At 45.1% G+C, this 18,381-nt stretch overlaps 2 protein-coding genes across 2 annotated transcripts; both read right to left on the bottom strand.

Moving 5' to 3' along the window:
* Positions 1 to 204: 204 nt before the first annotated feature.
* Positions 205 to 744, bottom strand: LOC308283592 (large ribosomal subunit protein uL13m-like; the record flags this gene model as incomplete). Its single annotated transcript, XM_080724029.1, has 1 exon — positions 205 to 744. The coding sequence occupies one exon, from the start codon at positions 742 to 744 to the stop codon at positions 205 to 207; it is 540 nt and encodes a 179-aa protein (XP_080580155.1).
* Positions 745 to 1,794: 1,050 nt separating this feature from the next.
* Positions 1,795 to 18,381, bottom strand: LOC308285904 (uncharacterized protein; the record flags this gene model as incomplete). Its single annotated transcript, XM_080726800.1, has 11 exons — positions 1,795 to 2,449; positions 2,818 to 3,279; positions 7,579 to 7,701; positions 7,838 to 7,990; positions 8,836 to 8,955; positions 9,579 to 9,739; positions 10,254 to 10,489; positions 10,803 to 10,822; positions 11,392 to 11,513; positions 16,977 to 17,625; positions 17,963 to 18,381. The coding sequence occupies 11 exons, from the start codon at positions 18,379 to 18,381 to the stop codon at positions 1,795 to 1,797; spliced, it is 3,120 nt and encodes a 1,039-aa protein (XP_080582926.1).

The following is an 18,381-nucleotide window of genomic DNA, read 5'->3' as shown; positions in this document are numbered from 1 at the left end:
TCCCTCTACACATCAAGAGGCAATCTGGCACCATCCAAAACAGTCCGATATTCCTTTTCAATCGATCAACAATTAGCTCTAAAGGACAACAAATGGACATCATATGGCCTGGCCCAAACTCTGTTTCTGATCTTCTTCTTTCGTATATCATCGTCCTTGATGATTGGTTGACGACATTTTATTTCACAAGATCTGATAACGAGTTCACTTCATCTTGTAGTCTTCAGGCGGTGTCCACAGCATGGGGAAAGCATCCATCTCCTCCTGTGTGTACTCATTCAGCTTCCTGGGTATCTTTCTGGGCTGAGGTAGCTCCTCAGTCAGGTTAGCCAGGATATGATCTGGAACAACGTCGTCGGCATAGAGGTGCAGGTGTTGCATCATTGTGCGCCGGTGCAGGTTCCTGGGTAGCATTCCATAAACCGCCAGCTTCACGATAGCTTTTGGGTCTTTGAGGTGGAGCTGGGTAGCCGTGACTTGTTTGAATCCGCCCGGATACCCGGTGTGTGACGAGTACACCTTCTGTTCCCACTTGTTCCCAGAGAAGGCGATGTGTCTGGTGTTCATCACCACCACGTGGTCACCACAGTCACTCAGTGCGTGGTAGATGGGTTTGTGTTTCCCTTGTAGTCGAACAGAACACATGGCAGCTATCTTCCCCGGTGGCTGCATATTGACGTCGATCAGGAACCACGAACGGGCGAAGGTTGCCCATTGCTGGGCAGATCTGGAGAAACTGGACATTCTTCTCTTTGGTTGCTAATTCAAATAGGCTCATTTACCTCGACATTGACTTCTTTTATTATTTCATGATAATGCCGGCGCAGACAGTATTTATACAACTCACGGCACAGCCAACCTATTAAAGTTTACTGAAAAATAGCTTTGGGAGTTGAATTTGATTTGCTAGTTGAGTTCAAGGCTGCAGTGCAATTGGAACTTTACTGATATCATTCCGATGAAGACTAGTGACAGTCTTGATAAGTTGAGTCCAAATAGAAATGGATTAAGTTGGTTCTGTGGTCGAACGAGCGTCGGTCTCTGTGCTACTTTGAACTTGCTGATCACGTCACTGACTCAGCCGTAACCATATATAGATTTCCCACTGCAGCTACACCCAAATATGGGGTCCGGCGTCTAACCTAACTGTGTCAGCATGACATCACACCCAAACAAATCAGCCACAGTAACAGACGGAGCAGTGTAATAGTTTTGGTTAATCCACCTTTTTATTACACATTATAAAGATGAACTTTATGTAATGCACATTCACAATGTGTATTCACATATTTACACAAATAAGCACACAAATAACCAGCCAACAATAACATATTGTTGGCTGGTGTATGTACATCCCATAAGAGGAAGTGCACCTCAAGTGCTTGCAAATGAAAACAACAACAAAAGGCATAAGGCCAAAAGCATGAATAATAGACTACAAGCTAGAATATATCAGAGTTCCAAGTGCTATAAGCACTATAAGTGCTACATGTTGCATATCAAAAGAAGTTCCATTACATACGTAATGTTTGACACAAATCCTACTGTGTCCCAAATGTCCCCTTGTTTTAAGAAGTTTGGTTTCGCCTCAAATATCCCTTCGTCTCAAAGCCACAGAGGAAAATGAGCTAATACACAACAATCCTCACTTAACTTGTTTTCAGTCAAACAGGTGATGTTTCTGTAGCTCTGTTCCTGCACAGAAAATCATAGTAAAGTAAAACATGTCATCATGCTCAGCAGATACAATTTTTATCTGCAATGTTCAGTTGGAGGTAGTTAATTGTGGTGAAATCACACCTTAGTGACCAGGGACTGCACCTGTGTCTTTTGGAAGGACAGCAGGATGGCAGGGCTGGCTTGCAAAGCCTTCTTCAGGTTGAGCAGGCCCAGGCACTGGGAGCGAAAGCGCGGGTCGAAGAAGGCATACAGGAAGGGGTTGAGGCAGCTGTTGACGTAGGCCAGACAGGTGGCGTAGGGGTGAGCCAGCAGGAGGAAACGTAGGAAGGAGCAAGAGTCAGGAGCCAGGTTCAGGTAGGAGAGAGCGTCAGCACTCTTCAGCACATGGAAGGGAGTCCAACAGGCAGCGAACACCACCACCAGCGTGCTGATGGTCTTCAACAGTCTCCGCTTGCGCTGCTCTTCCTTGCGCAGGCCGTGGAAGTGGCGGGTGACGGTGCGTCCGATGAACCAGTAGCACACCATCATGGCCAGGAAAGGTAGAAGAAACCCCAGGACTGAGGAGCAGAGGCTGAGGCCGGCCACCAACAGGCTCTCCTGGTTCTTATCTGTCACCACCAGGCTGAAGTCCATGACGCAGGAGGTCCAGTTGCTTGTCTCCTCATGTTTGGTGGTGCGGAAGATCAGAGTGGGAGCAGCCAGTAGAGCAGACAGCAGCCACATCACTGTCAGGGAAGCCCTCATGTGGCCCCGGGTACGAAGCTGGGAGCTGGATATGGAGGAGAGCACGGCTGTTATAGTTAAATAAAAATAACTAAATACAAATAACTTAAATTTAACAAGATGAATGAGATTAATAAATAGTTAACTGAAATAATATTAAAGAATATAACTAACTGAAACTCTATTGTTTGTTTAAAAACACCTACAAATAAAAACCTTTCATAGAGAAAGAAGTGCTCAGTTTTTGACTTTGTTAATGTTTCACTTGTAAGCCTTAAGTTTTCTTTATAAGTAGTGAAAACAGCCAATCTACAAGGTCACATCACAACACATTGTGGACTTATAGAGAGGGATATTCTCTCATAGTCAACAGACACTAACATAGCAAACAAACTAAGTGAAAACTGTAATCACCTTGAGGAGGAGCGTACGATGGCCAGGTAGCGGTCGTAGCTCATACAGGTGAGGCAGTAAACGCTGGCGTACATGTTTAGATGGACCATGTAGCTGCTGATCTTGCACAGGGCCACTCCAAAGGGCCAGTGGTAGCCCATGGCAGTGTACACTGCCCACAGAGGCAGGGTGAGCACAAAGGTCAGGTCAGCCACAGTCAGGTTGCTGATGTAGACGTCAGCGGTGCGCCGTTTGCCCTGCGCTCTCCACACGGTGAGGATGACCACTCCGTTTCCAGACAGGCCCAGGATGAAGATGAGCATGTAGAGCACTGGGATGACAGAGTATGAAGGCCCCCACTCTGAATAGTCACACATGATGGAAGTCTGGTTCTCCTCATAGTCATAGTAGTCATAAGCACTTTCATTTTGCATCTCCATCTCCATTTGTTCCTCTGTGATGATCCGTTGTTGTATTTGGAATCTGTTAGGAAGTATTTAGTCTCTGTATAGGTTCCAATGAACTTCACAATGTCCAATGTGAAGATAGACAAATATTTCTGATGGAAGTAAATCCCAGGAGAAGTTGTCAGCACTCTGAAGTGTGTTTGTTACATCAGGGAGGTCTGGTCTTTATATACCCTTCATGCACTGCATGCCCTCCTTGGACATGCCTTAGCACCTCCTCCTATATGTTCTAGCCCCTCCCTCTTAGGACATGTCCGAACCACTCCTAGGACATGCCCTAGCTCCTCCCTCCTAGGACATGTGCCACACCCCATCCCCTACCCCTCCTCCTCCTCTCTGGAGTGAAGAGCATGTCCAGTTCATTGCTCTCTGATAATTTCATATTATGTGCTTGAGTTCATTCATTCACAGAAAGTAATCTTCTCCAGGTCCATGTCATAAATCAACATGTCATAATTGAAGTGGACATACATTACATGAATGCATTTTACACAAATGCACAATAATCAGGCTATCAAATAATTTAAATTCAAATTGAATTCAAAGAAGCTTGGCATTAGAAAATGTATGGCCTGGACCGCTGTCCTAGTGGTCCGGGCACTTAGGCTCCAAGACTGACAGAGAATCGCGAGGTCCAGTCCCGATCGCAACAGCCTTTAGTTTACTTACTCTATCTCCCTGTTTCCTGTCTGCCTACTGTACTGTCAATAAAGGTATAAAAAGCTGAAAAGCAGGCTCACTAAACATTACTATGACCACCCCTGTGTCTTGCTACTGTGGGCAGTTGGTTAGAACATGTAGCTCTGTTTCCACCACATGTGTGCATTGGTTGCGTTATCTGTCTTCCTTTCTCTATTGCAAGGCTGCGATCACAGAGTATGTAACCTTTCCTTAGTTTTGGGCTAGTCACAGTGCTACTGTGTATTCTCTATTCAGGGCCAAATAGGATTCCATTTTGCTTTAGCTTTGTAAACATTTTATGTTTTATGTTTTTCTCATCATTTGGTTTTGTTGTCTTTGTATGTCTGGTAGCGGTGCTTGTTGTGTTTCTATCACAAATGATGTTGCAGCATTGACAAAAAAGTTTGTTCAGGTGAGATTAAGCAGTTTCCATGGTATACATTTATTGTATCAGTAGTCATTAATTACACATCTGTACGACTATGTCTGGACATGTCATGGGTTGTTTCACTCATGAGGAGTTGTACAATTGCTGTGTCTTTCACTGGAGCACTGTTACTCCAAGTTGAATAGACTGCATCATTTGCATTTGAATGATTGTTGTTTCAAGGTTGAAACATGTACAGGCAACTAAGGGGGTCTTTATACCAGGACGATTGGAAACGCTGCCGGTCTCGTTTTGGATTTATTACCCAAAAAACGTCGCGTTTACACCTTGTTGTTGGTTCGTTTTTCTGTGTTTATACTACAAGTTGACAACGCATGAATTCAAGCAAAATGTGTCATGTTCCCAGCCTACATAGGCCTATACTGTGTATTTACCCTTCAACTATAAAATATAGGCCTATATTGTTTTTAATGAGACATGCTTTGTAATTAGGCTATGCTCCCAAATCCATATTATTATCATCTGTTCGCATATTCAATGAGTCCCGCAAAAGGAGGTTTTTAGCGAGGTGAAGTGAAACACCAACAAAAGTCACCTGGAAGATGAAGGTCGGAACATTTATAGCCTATGGAGCATATTTCTGGACATTATCTACGGGGATGGGCTATATTAAGTGAGTTCTGTCTTCTAGCTGCAACACAGAAGTATAACGCACCATGCGAGGCAACTAACGGAGTAGGCTAGCCTACAGAGGCACATATGGGTATGGTAGTCTACCATACCTTGATTACAAGGGAAAATAATAAAATGTACTTCTTAAAATAAATTCATCATGCCTGTTGCTAAGTATTGGCAACATGACTGTCTTGCATGCGTGCCTTGCACGTGCAAGACCAGACAACAGTCATGTTGCCATACCTTAGCTCTTACTGAACTGACGCACTGCACTGGGATGCGGCGCAATGGAGGATGATGTGCCGTCGCCGTTGCAAAATAAATGTGGGAATCCAGGTGAGTGCACCTGACCTAGTCACATGATAGGAACCAGGAAGTATAAAAGCCTGGTTCCTCCCTTCAGAAAGCCATTTGACTCTGGCGCAGAGAATGGCATTTCCCTCTCATAGGGTGAAAGAGATCGAGAACACATGGTAGGCTAATGCTACTGCTAGCCTTGTCTTTGTTTGCCGAGCACATGCACTGTGTTTTATCCTATTTTAATTGTATTTATTATTTCAGTTCACAAATGAAGCAACCTCCAGTGCTGTGCTGAATTCACCGGTTCCTGTGAGATCTGGATATAGAGATACTGGTAAAACAGTATACATTCTATGTGTTGCCTCGTATTGTATTTTAATGCATTGTTTCGTTTTGTAACATCAATGTCTTCTTTTACACAGTAGCTGTTGGTGCTGATGGTCCCCTGCCTTTGCCCTTGCATTGTGTATGCATTACCTGCAACACAAAGTAGGTTTTAAGCTGTTTTGTTCTTTTTATGATTTGAATTCGATTTAGATACTAGGGCTGGCAACTGATGTATTTTATGATTTGAATTCAGTGGTTGCTGTCTATTCTACTAGGGCTGGCAACTAATGTATGTTTTGTTTCCTTAAAGGGACCAGTCCAGCCACTGTTTTCCCCACTGTTATTTTACCATTTTGATTTGTTTGGTTTATGAGTTGTTTATTTGAGGTACAATAGTTTGGCATGATTTTAGGTTGTATTTACAGTGACATGTTTTAATTGGTTTTCTCTCCTCCCTCTGTTACAGTGTAACCTTGTTCAAGGCCGGGTCCGCCCTGTTGCACATAGCTTCTCCTCTCTCCTGGGACTGCACTGTGGGACCTTTGGTTTTTATTGGTGTGTACGTTTAATTTCTGGCACTGCATGTTTTGTATTGAATCCTTTTTTATTATTGCATGAGTTATATTGGTGCCAGGCCTGTCCCCTCTTCTTTCCCTAGTATTGTTGGTACATAGCATAGTGTGCACGGGCCGACCCGCCCTTCCTCATAGGAGAGTTTTCTGCTAACTTGTCACTTTATTAATTAAGTCTTGCCTTACTTACCTGAGTGCCCTGATACTTTTATTAAAGTTACATTAATGTATTTGGTAGCTACTTTGTAATAAAGATTTGTACTATTTTTCATAACAAAGTGCCTCTGTCCAATTGTTCCTGTTTAAGGGGAAGTTTGGTCACACTACATACAGTGTTGTATATTTAAAGGTCTAAACGTTAAGGGGTTCCTCCTGTCCCCTCTATTTACGGGAGGTGGCGTTGTCAGGCTTATTACGCCGGTACTACATTATGGCGTTGTCGGCAGGATTTAAAGAGGCATTTTGTGTATGAACTTAGGGTTTTATTTTATTTTTGCTGAGTGGGAAAACAGTGGTTGGTGTTGGACGGCAGAGGAAGACTCGTGGACTGCCACAATCGACCCGTCCTTGAACCCAAGGCCCGTGGCAACGACTGGACCCCATTATTGGTTTCGCTGTGATAACCTTTGTCTTTGTCATTATAGCGAAGTGTTGTAAAACAGTGCTGCTGAAATGGGTGATGAACAGGAGGAGGAACTATTGGCTCTGCGTGAGGAGGTACTGAGGCTCAGGGTGGCTAATGAGCAACTCACTCAAGGAAGAGGTGCCAGCTTAGATGCAGGTAATACTACTCCTACTACCAGTAGAAATTCTGCCGGGTTCACCCCCAGCGACAATTCGGCTCCAAACGTGCTCGCACCACAAGCTGAGCGTTTTGTCTATATTCAAAGAGAGAGGAGATGCCCACATTTCTCTGGCTCCAAATCTGAACAATCAATCCATGATTGGCTAGAGAATGTAGAGTCATGTTTGAGAGATAGGCACATGAGTGCCAGAGAGAAGGCCCTCTTCCTTTATGACCACTTGGAGGGGGAAGCAAAAGCAGAAATTAGTTTCCGTTCATTGGCAGAACGGGAGCAGCCAGATACCATATTGTCCATTCTAAAAGAGCTGTATGGTTCCTCCTCTTCTTTTGTTAGCCTTCAGAAACAGTTCTTTGATCGAAAACAGAAAGAGGGGGAGTCTTTAAAAGAGTTTTCTCATTCCCTATCGGCATTAATCGAGAATATAAAACGTGCATATCCAAATAGGTTGACAGACCTAGATACTCTTGTTCGAGACCAGTTTTTGGAACATGTGCGTGATGTATCCTTGCGACGAGAGTTAAAGAGCATTGTAAGGCAACGCCCCTTGATTTCTTTCTTGGCATTACGTCAAGAAGCCATTAAGTGGGCGGAGGAGGGGGAACGGCCTTCTGGACAGACTCGGGCTGGTCTTCATCACTGCGGGGTTGATGTAGAGGGGGCCTGTCATGCGGTGGGAGGCGGGAAGGGATCTGAGTTTTCAGTGTTGCAGGAACAATTTAAGCAACAGCAGTCACAAATTGACAGCATTATGAAAAGTCTATCTAAAATAGAACGTGTACTAGACCAGCCTGCTGCTCGTCCCTATAAACCAAATCTCCAGTTTACCCCAGAAGGCCTGCCCATCTGCCTCCGTTGTCAGCAGCCGGGACATGTCCTCCGCCAGTGTCGCCAGGGGCCGAGGCCACGTTCATCCAGCATGCCCAGTGTTCAGCCCGAATCAGGCCCAGCCCACCCTGCTGTGGGATCTTCAGGTATGGGCTTTGTAAACAGTGCAAATGTTAGTAATCAGACCATTGGCAATGCTCAACCTACACAGCTCCCACCCTTTTCGACCGCTGCCCAGCAACTTATAGGTAGATGCCCTGAAGTAGAGGTGGAGATGGGTGGAGTAATGGTGAAATGCTTGCTGGATACAGGTTCCATGGTTACTACCATTACAGAGTCATTTTTTAATGATGTATTTAAGCCCTGGGGTGCCCATAAACTTAAGTCATGTGGGTGGTTGGCATTGAAGGCAGCTAATGGGTTAGCTATCCCCTATGTGGGATACCTAGAGTTGGATGTCCAGGTTCTGTGTAAAAAGATTCCAAGTCGTGGGATTTTGGTTATAAAAGACACTGCTTGTACACCACAGCAACACGCTGTCCCAGGATTATTGGGGATGAATGTGGTCATAGAATGCTACAGAGAGCTATTCATTGAGCATGGGGAAGCTATTTTTGCCTCTTTATCCGCCATTCAGGCAGATGTAAGCTGGGGGTCAGCCCTACGCCACTGTCATAGGCTGGAAGCCTGTCCATTGCTTCCTGAGGGCCGTGTCCGTGTTCTTGACAAGGCAGGGGAGTTTATACCAGCAGGGTCTGTCAAATTTGTCCAAGTTAATTGTCCAAAGGTCCCCCATGCCCCGACAAAAACTATGCTCTTGGAGCCTGGTGGCTCAGACCTTGCCCCTGGCCTGTTAATGTCCCCCGCCCTTGTGACTGTCAGCAATGGTGTGGCATATGTACCTGTGGTTAATGTTGGAGCTACAGGAGCTACCGTCCACTCTAAACAGGTATTAGGTGTGTTACATCTAGTTGAGGGAGTAGAAGAACCTCAGCTACACTTTGAGGAAGGTAGCAAAGAGGTTGCTCAGGTGACATTGGTCAGTGCACAGGCTGCAGGAGGGCTTCCTCCGACCATCCCTGACTCCATTGCAGCGTTGCACTGGCCAGAACTCCCACCTGTAGCAGAGAAACAGGCAAAGGAGTTATTGGGGAGGTATAGCGAAGTCTTTGCTAAACAGGAGGGAGATATAGGGTGCACTGATGAAATTACACATGAGATACCCCTTCTTGATGAGGCCCCAATCCGTCAAAGATATAGGAGAATACCCCCTACTCAGTGGCAGGCTGTGAAAGACCACATCAAGCAGCTCCTTGATAGTAAAGTGATCAGGGAGAGCAGCAGTCCTTACGCATCCCCCATTGTCTTGGTGAAGAAGAAGACTGGAGAGCTGAGGATGTGCGTGGACTACCGGCAGCTCAATTCTAAAACAAGGAAGGATGCTTACCCACTACCCCGTATTGAAGAGTCTTTGGATGGCCTTTGTGGTGCTCAGTGGTTCTCCACCATCGACCTAGCAAGCGGTTACCATCAGGTCCCTGTAGCTGAAGCTGATAAAGCAAAGACAGCCTTTTGTACACCTTTTGGCCTCTTTGAATTTGAACGAATGCCTTTCGGCTTATGCAATGCCCCTGGGACCTTTCAAAGGCTCATGGAAAGGATCTTCGGTGATCAAAGCCTTCAGTCTGTTCTGCTTTATCTTGACGATGTCATTGTCTTTTCCACTTCAATCGAACAGCACCTGAAGAGACTTGAGATGGTTCTCAGCCGACTACAGCAGAAGGGGCTGAAAGCAAAACTGAGCAAATGCCAATTCTTCAGGACGGAGGTGCAGTATCTTGGACACCGGGTGTCCAGAGAAGGAGTAGCAACTGATCCGGAGAAGGTCTCGGCAGTGGCGAACTGGAGGCGGCCCCAGGATGTATCAGAGGTCCGTTCATTCCTTGGCTTCTGTAGCTATTATCGCCGTTTTGTGAAGGGCTTTGCTCAGTTAGCTGCCCCTTTGCACCAACTGGTGGCTGATGTCATCAAAGTAGCCAAAGAAAACAGAAAGAGGCCAGCCGCTGTCCTGCCCACCATGTGGACCGAGGCGTGCGAGCGGAGTTTCAGTGACCTGAAGAAGATGTTTACGAGTACACCTATTTTGGCTTTTGCTGATTTTACCAAGCCCTTCGTCTTGGAGGTGGATGCTAGTCATCAAGGCTTAGGAGCTGTCCTTTCACAAGAGCAGCAGGGCAAGTTAAAGCCAGTAGCCTATGCTAGTCGGTCACTGCGGGGTTCTGAGCGCAACATGGAGAATTATAGCTCTATGAAATTGGAGTTCCTAGCATTGAAGTGGGCATTGTCTGAGAAATTCAGAGACTATTTGCTGGGTAGTAAATGCAAAGTGTACACTGACAATAACCCTCTAAGTCACTTCCAGACTCTCAAGCTGGGTGCCGTCGAACAACGGTGGGTAGCCCAGCTGGCAGCCTTTGATTTCACTGTGCACTATCGACCAGGAAAGAACAACGGAAATGCTGACTCGCTCTCCCGCCAGTACAGTGAGCCAGTGAGACGGCATGAGGAGCCTGACCAGCAGGCCCAAAGTGCTCCAGACTCTCAGCATGATCCAGAGGAACCAGAAGTTGTGACACAGCTGCAGATTGGTGCCTTGCCCAGTAGAACAACAGCTGAATTGGTAACCTTACAGGGTTCCGACCCAGTTCTAAAAGCTTTTCTTACTTTTTGGAGGATGGGGAGGCCTCCAATTAAAGAACAGCGGTCACAGCTCCCAGAGGATCTTCGGCTTCTACTTCGGCAGTGGGATCGTATCTTGGAAAAGGACGGCCTGCTGTATAGACAAATCAATGCACCACAAGGGGGGTTGTTAACCCAATTTCTTCTTCCCACATGCCTTCACCAGGAACTGTTAAACAGCATCCATGACCAACATGGACATCAGGGCGTGCGAAGGACCACTGACCTGGCAAGGCAAAGGTGTTACTGGCCAGGGATGGGAACAGAAATTGAGAGGTACTGTCAGAATTGCCAGCGCTGTGTACTTTCCAAGGCTGTTCAGCCTGGGGTGAAGACCTACCAGGGTGCCCTCCTTGCCAGTGAGCCACTAGAGGTACTTGCCATTGATTTCACCCTGCTTGAACCGGCAACAGACGGGAGAGAGAACGTGCTTGTGATGACTGACGTTTTCACTAAATACACACAGGCTGTGCCGACTAAAGACCAAAGTGCTGTGACCGTAGCAAAGGTCCTGGTTGACAACTGGTTTACCCGGTTCGGAGTGCCCAAAAGAATACACTCGGACCAAGGGAGGAACTTTGAGAGTGCCCTGATCCGCCAACTTTGTCAGTTGCATGGCATAGAGAAGTCCAGGACCACAACATACCATCCACAAGGAAATGGTCAATGTGAGAGATTTAACAGGACCCTTCATGACCTGCTTCGATCTCTTCCCCCTGAAAAGAAGCGCATGTGGCCAAAGTACATCTCGCAGTTAGTGTGGTCGTACAACACCTCTATCCATCGCTCCACAAGTCATTCCCCTTATTCCCTACTCTTTGGTGTACCACCTCGGCTTCCAATTGACTTCCTTCTGGAGGCAGATGACTCTGCTGATACGAGGTCCTGGGATGAGTGGGTCTGTCAGCACCAGGAACGGCTTCAGGTGGCACGAGATCTAGCCCGCAAGAACCTTGGGGAGGCAGCAGAGTACCGCCAGCAACACCACAACCAACATGTGCGTGATCCAGGTTTCAAGGTGGGACAGTTGGTCTACCTAAAGGATCATCACGGTCAAGGTCGTAGGAAGATCCAGGATGTTTGGTCACCAGTCCTTTATCAAGTGGCCAGAGTGCCGACCGAACCAGGCGGGCCATACACTATTACACTAGCTGATGGCACTGGTAACGTGCGACGTGTCCATCGTACAGAGATGAGGGCAGCACAACTTGAGGCACTACCTTCTGTGCCAGAGGTGACAGAGCCATCTCCTCAGTCTAGCCACCAAGATAAGGACCCTGAGAGTAGTGGAGACGAGGACACCCTGGCATGGATTGGTAGGGAAATGCCAACTCGGCCTGCTGCTGCAACTCAACAGCCCCCTGTACTCAACAGAGCTGAGAGCATGGATAGAGTGGAACACGAGGCCCCTGAAGACGATTCCATTTCATCCCATAGTGGCCAGGAGATGCCAACCGTTCGACGCACTACCCGGCCTACCGCTGGGAGGAATCCTAACCCACACAATCTGCCACGGTCAACAGTGGCAAGCCACAATGCAGGGGTGGTAGGGACTGCTGCTCTATTGGGTCTTGAGACAACAGTTTAAGCCACTGTTATGAGTCAGTTGATCGTCGGGGCGACGACAATTTTTGGGGGGGATGAATGTGGGAATCCAGGTGAGTGCACCTGACCTAGTCACATGATAGGAACCAGGAAGTATAAAAGCCTGGTTCCTCCCTTCAGAAAGCCATTTGACTCTGGCGCAGAGAATGGCATTTCCCTCTCATAGGGTGAAAGAGATCGAGAACACATGGTAGGCTAATGCTACTGCTAGCCTTGTCTTTGTTTGCCGAGCACATGCACTGTGTTTTATCCTATTTTAATTGTATTTATTATTTCAGTTCACAAATGAAGCAACCTCCAGTGCTGTGCTGAATTCACCGGTTCCTGTGAGATCTGGATATAGAGATACTGGTAAAACAGTATACATTCTATGTGTTGCCTCGTATTGTATTTTAATGCATTGTTTCGTTTTGTAACATCAATGTCTTCTTTTACACAGTAGCTGTTGGTGCTGATGGTCCCCTGCCTTTGCCCTTGCATTGTGTATGCATTACCTGCAACACAAAGTAGGTTTTAAGCTGTTTTGTTCTTTTTATGATTTGAATTCGATTTAGATACTAGGGCTGGCAACTGATGTATTTTATGATTTGAATTCAGTGGTTGCTGTCTATTCTACTAGGGCTGGCAACTAATGTATGTTTTGTTTCCTTAAAGGGACCAGTCCAGCCACTGTTTTCCCCACTGTTATTTTACCATTTTGATTTGTTTGGTTTATGAGTTGTTTATTTGAGGTACAATAGTTTGGCATGATTTTAGGTTGTATTTACAGTGACATGTTTTAATTGGTTTTCTCTCCTCCCTCTGTTACAGTGTAACCTTGTTCAAGGCCGGGTCCGCCCTGTTGCACATAGCTTCTCCTCTCTCCTGGGACTGCACTGTGGGGGACCTTTGGTTTTTATTGGTGTGTACGTTTAATTTCTGGCACTGCATGTTTTGTATTGAATCCTTTTTTATTATTGCATGAGTTATATTGGTGCCAGGCCTGTCCCCTCTTCTTTCCCTAGTATTGTTGGTACATAGCATAGTGTGCACGGGCCGACCCGCCCTTCCTCATAGGAGAGTTTTCTGCTAACTTGTCACTTTATTAATTAAGTCTTGCCTTACTTACCTGAGTGCCCTGATACTTTTATTAAAGTTACATTAATGTATTTGGTAGCTACTTTGTAATAAAGATTTGTACTATTTTTCATAACAAAGTGCCTCTGTCCAATTGTTCCTGTTTAAGGGGAAGTTTGGTCACACTACATACAGTGTTGTATATTTAAAGGTCTAAACGTTAAGGGGTTCCTCCTGTCCCCTCTATTTACGGGAGGTGGCGTTGTCAGGCTTATTACGCCGGTACTACATAAACTAACGGAATAAATTAATGAACTGACGCCATACGCCACTGGCAGTCTGTTATTTCACTGGAAGTCACAATCATAGCCTTCCGTTATGGCTTTAAGTAAATTGCCTAGTTTGGAAGCAACATGCGTGCCTTAAGAGGAGGCTAGACGCACTGGAGAGAAAAAGCGACATGATTTCTTTGACTGGAGGAGAGGGAGCGAGGATATGGAGGAAGTTTTTGTGATGGTCTCTGACTGACTGGACAGTTATGTTTATTCTGTCTGTCTGTCTGTCTGTCTGTCTGTCTGTCTGTCTGTCTGTCTGTCTGTCTGTCTGTCTGTCTGTGTCTGTCTGTCTGTCTGTCTGTCAGCAAGACTCAGCATATTACAATAACTCACTCATTACCTGAAGTCCGCTGCGTCTGTGATGTGGCGCGGTGCATGAAGAATTAATCCAGTATTTTTTGGTGAGAAGTTGAAAAAGGGGGACGCAAAATAGTCATTAATCATAGCTTTGCTTAGAATGGAATACCATAGCCTAATGGTTTAATTTAACTTTGCGGAGAGGAGAGCTGTTGCAACTCCGACAGGCCAGCTAGGGTACCAGCCCAGGTGCGACGACTTGTGCGTAATTAGACATTTTTAAAAGGCTTTCATATAGACTACTCCTGACATTTTTCAAATGAGGTTTGTGCTAATAGATCACTGGGCTATTTTCTGGGTTTTAATTAGGCCTACAACAACACAAATAATAATAATACATTTTCGGTTAGTCTGACAGACTGACACTTATATGCAGCAGGGGAAGGGGAGCAGAGGAGGGGGTGCTATGACATCATCACACTCTCCCTCACGGCCGAATTCCGATATTACACCGTTGCGAAACTGATGCGAAACCGCAGAAATGCACTTTCAGAGCCGAATTCGGAAAAGTATCGGTTAGGGTCATGAAACCGCGTCTCCGTGTGTCAAAATGGCCGAATCAATAGTAAAAACTATCGTCTACAAAAAAATCGACCTCATGTAATGACCCCCTAAATGTAAATGTCTTGTGCCCTGCTGTGCATTGGCAACATGTCCAACTTTTTAACCCTTAAGTTCTGTTCAGATTCACTACACCTTCGTTCTGTTCGGGTCATTTTGACCCGGTGGATATTTGGTTTAAAAAAAACAACACCAATATAAATTTTAACTTAACAAATCATCATGATACATTGACTTTGACTCAATACCAAACAATTCATATGATATATTTGGTAAATGTTTGCATTTCTGCTTTGCTATATCACATTAAACACTGAAAGAGCTAGGCGTTTTTACTGATTTAGCTGAAATCCATGTAAAAAAAAACTACTTCATTTAATACTGGGCAATATTGCTCATGCTTATAGGAAGGGGGGGAGGGTTCGGAATGGGGCTTCGGAAGGGGGTGTTAGAAGTGGGGGTTACTGTGTGTCTGTGTTTTGGCATAATACTGTGTATTTCTGTGCTTCCGGGTCAAAATGACCCGAACAGCACTTAAGGTTCAAAACATATGAGGGGGGTGTAGCATGGGTGTAGTGCAAAAATATTTTTTTACATGTTCTTCTCAGAAGAATCTTTAAGGCCAGAGAGTTTCAGGTGGAAACATTTTTAACTTCTACCTTTTTTTTCCAAATGAAAATGTAAAACGGGTCAAAATGACCCGAACAGCACTTAAGGGTTAATGTAACTTTGCAGCCATAATGAATACTATGCAGTGAGCGAAAGCGAAACAGTGAATATTTTGAAAGTATAATTGAACATATACAATTCCAGGGGACAGTTGAATATAATGGACGTGACAGTGACACAGACAGTGTATAGCACTTTTCAAAACAATATACAAAATGTGTTTTGTTTATAATGGAAAAATCACACTATCTGGCACCACATGAAACACGAGTCAAAGTGAACTCATAGTTCCCCATTGTCCACCGTATTGGCCCAGGAGTAAGAACACGTGAATAGCCTAACAGTGGTTCTCAATCTTTTTTGGCTGCAGTACCCCCTTACACTGATTTCCGAAGCCAAGCACCCCCTTCCCCTGGCTACAACAAAATTGACATTAAAAGTCCAGTTCCAATACCAATACGTTCAAAATAAAACAGCATAATGGCAAATAAACATTGCTAATAACAGTTATTACTATAGTCAAGTAATTGATGTAATTTGGTTCACACCATCTCTGTCAACGTTTTATCATTAACCATAACAGTAAAATACATATTCCCATTTTCTAGTTTTTTCTCATGTACCCCCTGCAGTACCCCCGTATACCCCTAGGGGTACACATACCCCCATTTGGCTTATAATATGCAACATGCGCCAGCGCAGCTCTCATCTTTTGAGCTATCATCAATTGAAAGCGAGACAGTTTCACCCTTGTCTTTCTAATGGAATACACAATCCCTATAGCTAGTACTGTAGTCTACAGTTCAATGCTGCACAGTCAGCACGTTAAAGCCTGATTTATTTTTTGTTGCACATTGGTGGATAACACATGTGCGTGTGTGTGTTGCAAGGCGGAGCACAGAGGGGCCGCCGGTGACATTTTGTATTCATTATATTATTATATTATTTATTATTGCTGCTTTCGTGCCCGACTCAATCTGGATAGAATCCTGTAGTGTGCGGAGCGCCCGATTAATTAAATTGTGTAGTGTGTGCATGTTTAGATTATCTGGTAAGAGCATCTTAAACGATTATCTTGTAGTGTGTGATGCTACCAGATTTCATTGCCCCGATTATCTGCTAGTGTATGGCCACCTTTACAGTACCTTTAAGATGCAATAAAAAGGAAAAGACAGACCAGTGTAATTATTTTAGGTTAATCCACCTTTGTATTATACATTATCAAGATGAACTTTACATAATTCATATTCACAATGTGTATTCTATTCACATATTTACAAAACAAGGCTCCTTACAAAAATAACCAGACTCTCAATCACCCCTTGGTGACTGGAAAATACTATTCACACAAACTCAACATATTGTTAGCTGGTATATATTAGCTATATACATCCCATAAGAGGAAGTGTAACTCAAGTGCTTCCAAATGAAAACAGTTACAGGCAAAAGTATGACTAATACACTTCAAATAAGCTAGAAAACATCAGAGTTCCAAGTGCTACAAGCACTAAGTGCTACATGTTGCATTTCAAAAGAAGTTACCTAACGTTTGACACACATCATAGTGTGTCCCAAATGTCCCCTTGTTTTAAGAAGTTTGGTTTCGCCTCAAACATTCCTTCGCCTTAAGAAGTTTGGTTTCGCCTCACACATTCCTTTGACTCAAAGCTACAGAGGTAACGAGCTGATACACTACAATTCTCATTTTACTTGTTTTCAGTCAAACAGGTGACATTTTAAAGCTCTGTTCCTAAACAGAAAATCAAAGTAAAGTAAAAAAGTAAAGTTGAAGATAGTTCAGTGAGGTGAAATCACACCTTAGTGGTCAGGCTCTGAATCTGTGTCTTTTGGAAGGACAGCAGGATGGCAGGGCTGGCTTGCAAAGCCTTCTTCAGGTTGAGCAGGCCCAGGCACTGGGAGCGAAAGTGCGGGTCGAAGAAGGCATAGAGGAAGGGGTTGAGGCAGCTGTTGACGTAGGCCAGGCAGGTGGCGTAGGGGTGAGCCAGCAGGAGGAAACGTAGGAAGGAGCAAGAGTCTGGAGCCAGGTTCAGGTAGGAGAGAGCGTCAGCACTCTTCAGCACATGGAAGGGAGTCCAACAGGCAGCGAACACCACCACCAGCGTGGTGATGGTCTTCAACAGTCTCCGCTTGCGCTGCTCTTCCTTGCGCAGGCCGTGGAAGTGGCGGGTGACGGTGCGTCCGATGAACCAGTAGCACACCATCATGGCCAGGAAAGGTAGAAGAAACCCCAGGACTGAGGAGCAGAGGCTGAGGCCAGCCACCAACAGGCTCTCCTGGTTCTTATCTGTCACCACCAGGCTGAAGTCCATGATGCAGGAGGTCCGGTTGCTTGTCTCCTCATGTTTGGTGGTGCGGAAGATCAGAGTGGGAGCAGCCAGTAGAGCAGACAGCAGCCACATCACTGTCAGGGAAGCCCTCATGTGGCCCCGGGTACGAAGCTGTGAGCTGGATATGGAGGAGAGCACGGCTGTTATAGTTAAATACAAATAACTAAATACAAATAACAGAAATTAGAAAAAATATATACAACTGAAATATTACTAAAACAATAATAAACTAAAACTGGATTGTCTGTTTACAATAGTCACAAAGCAAACTAATCATGTGGGAAAACAATGGGTTTCTTAATATTGCATTCATAAGCTTTATATTTTCTTGTAGTTAAAACATGATTCAATCTACAAGCTAATAATTTAGAAACTCCACTTTGAAAACTAATCAAAACTAGAAACAAACAAACAAGTCAAAACGAAATAAGAATACAAGTGAAAACTGTAATCACCTTGAGGAGGAGTGTACGATGGCCAGGTAGCGGTCGTAGCTCATACAGGTGAGGCAGTAAACGCTGGCGTACATGTTTAGATGGACCATGTAGCTGCTGATCTTGCACAGGGCCACTCCAAAGGGCCAGTGGTAGCCCATGGCAGTGTACACTGCCCACAGAGGCAGGGTGAGCACAAAGGTCAGGTCAGCCACAGCCAGGTTGCTGATGTAGACGTCAGCGGTGCGCCGTTTGCCCTGCGCTCTCCACACGGTGAGGATGACCACTCCGTTTCCAGACAGGCCCAGGATGAAGATGAGCATGTAGAGCACTGGGATGACAGAGTATGAAGGCCCCCACTCTGAATAGTCACACATGATGGAAGTCTGGTTTTCCTCATAGTCATAGTAGTCATAAGCACTTTCATTTTGCATCTCCAT

The sequence above is a fragment of the Nannobrachium achirus genome (assembly GCF_963921795.1).
Source record: "Nannobrachium achirus genome assembly, chromosome: 1".
NCBI classification, from domain to species: Eukaryota; Metazoa; Chordata; class Actinopteri; order Myctophiformes; family Myctophidae; genus Nannobrachium; species Nannobrachium achirus.
The sequence above is the reverse complement of the archived record's forward strand: the minus strand, read 5'-3'. Positions and strand labels throughout refer to the sequence as shown.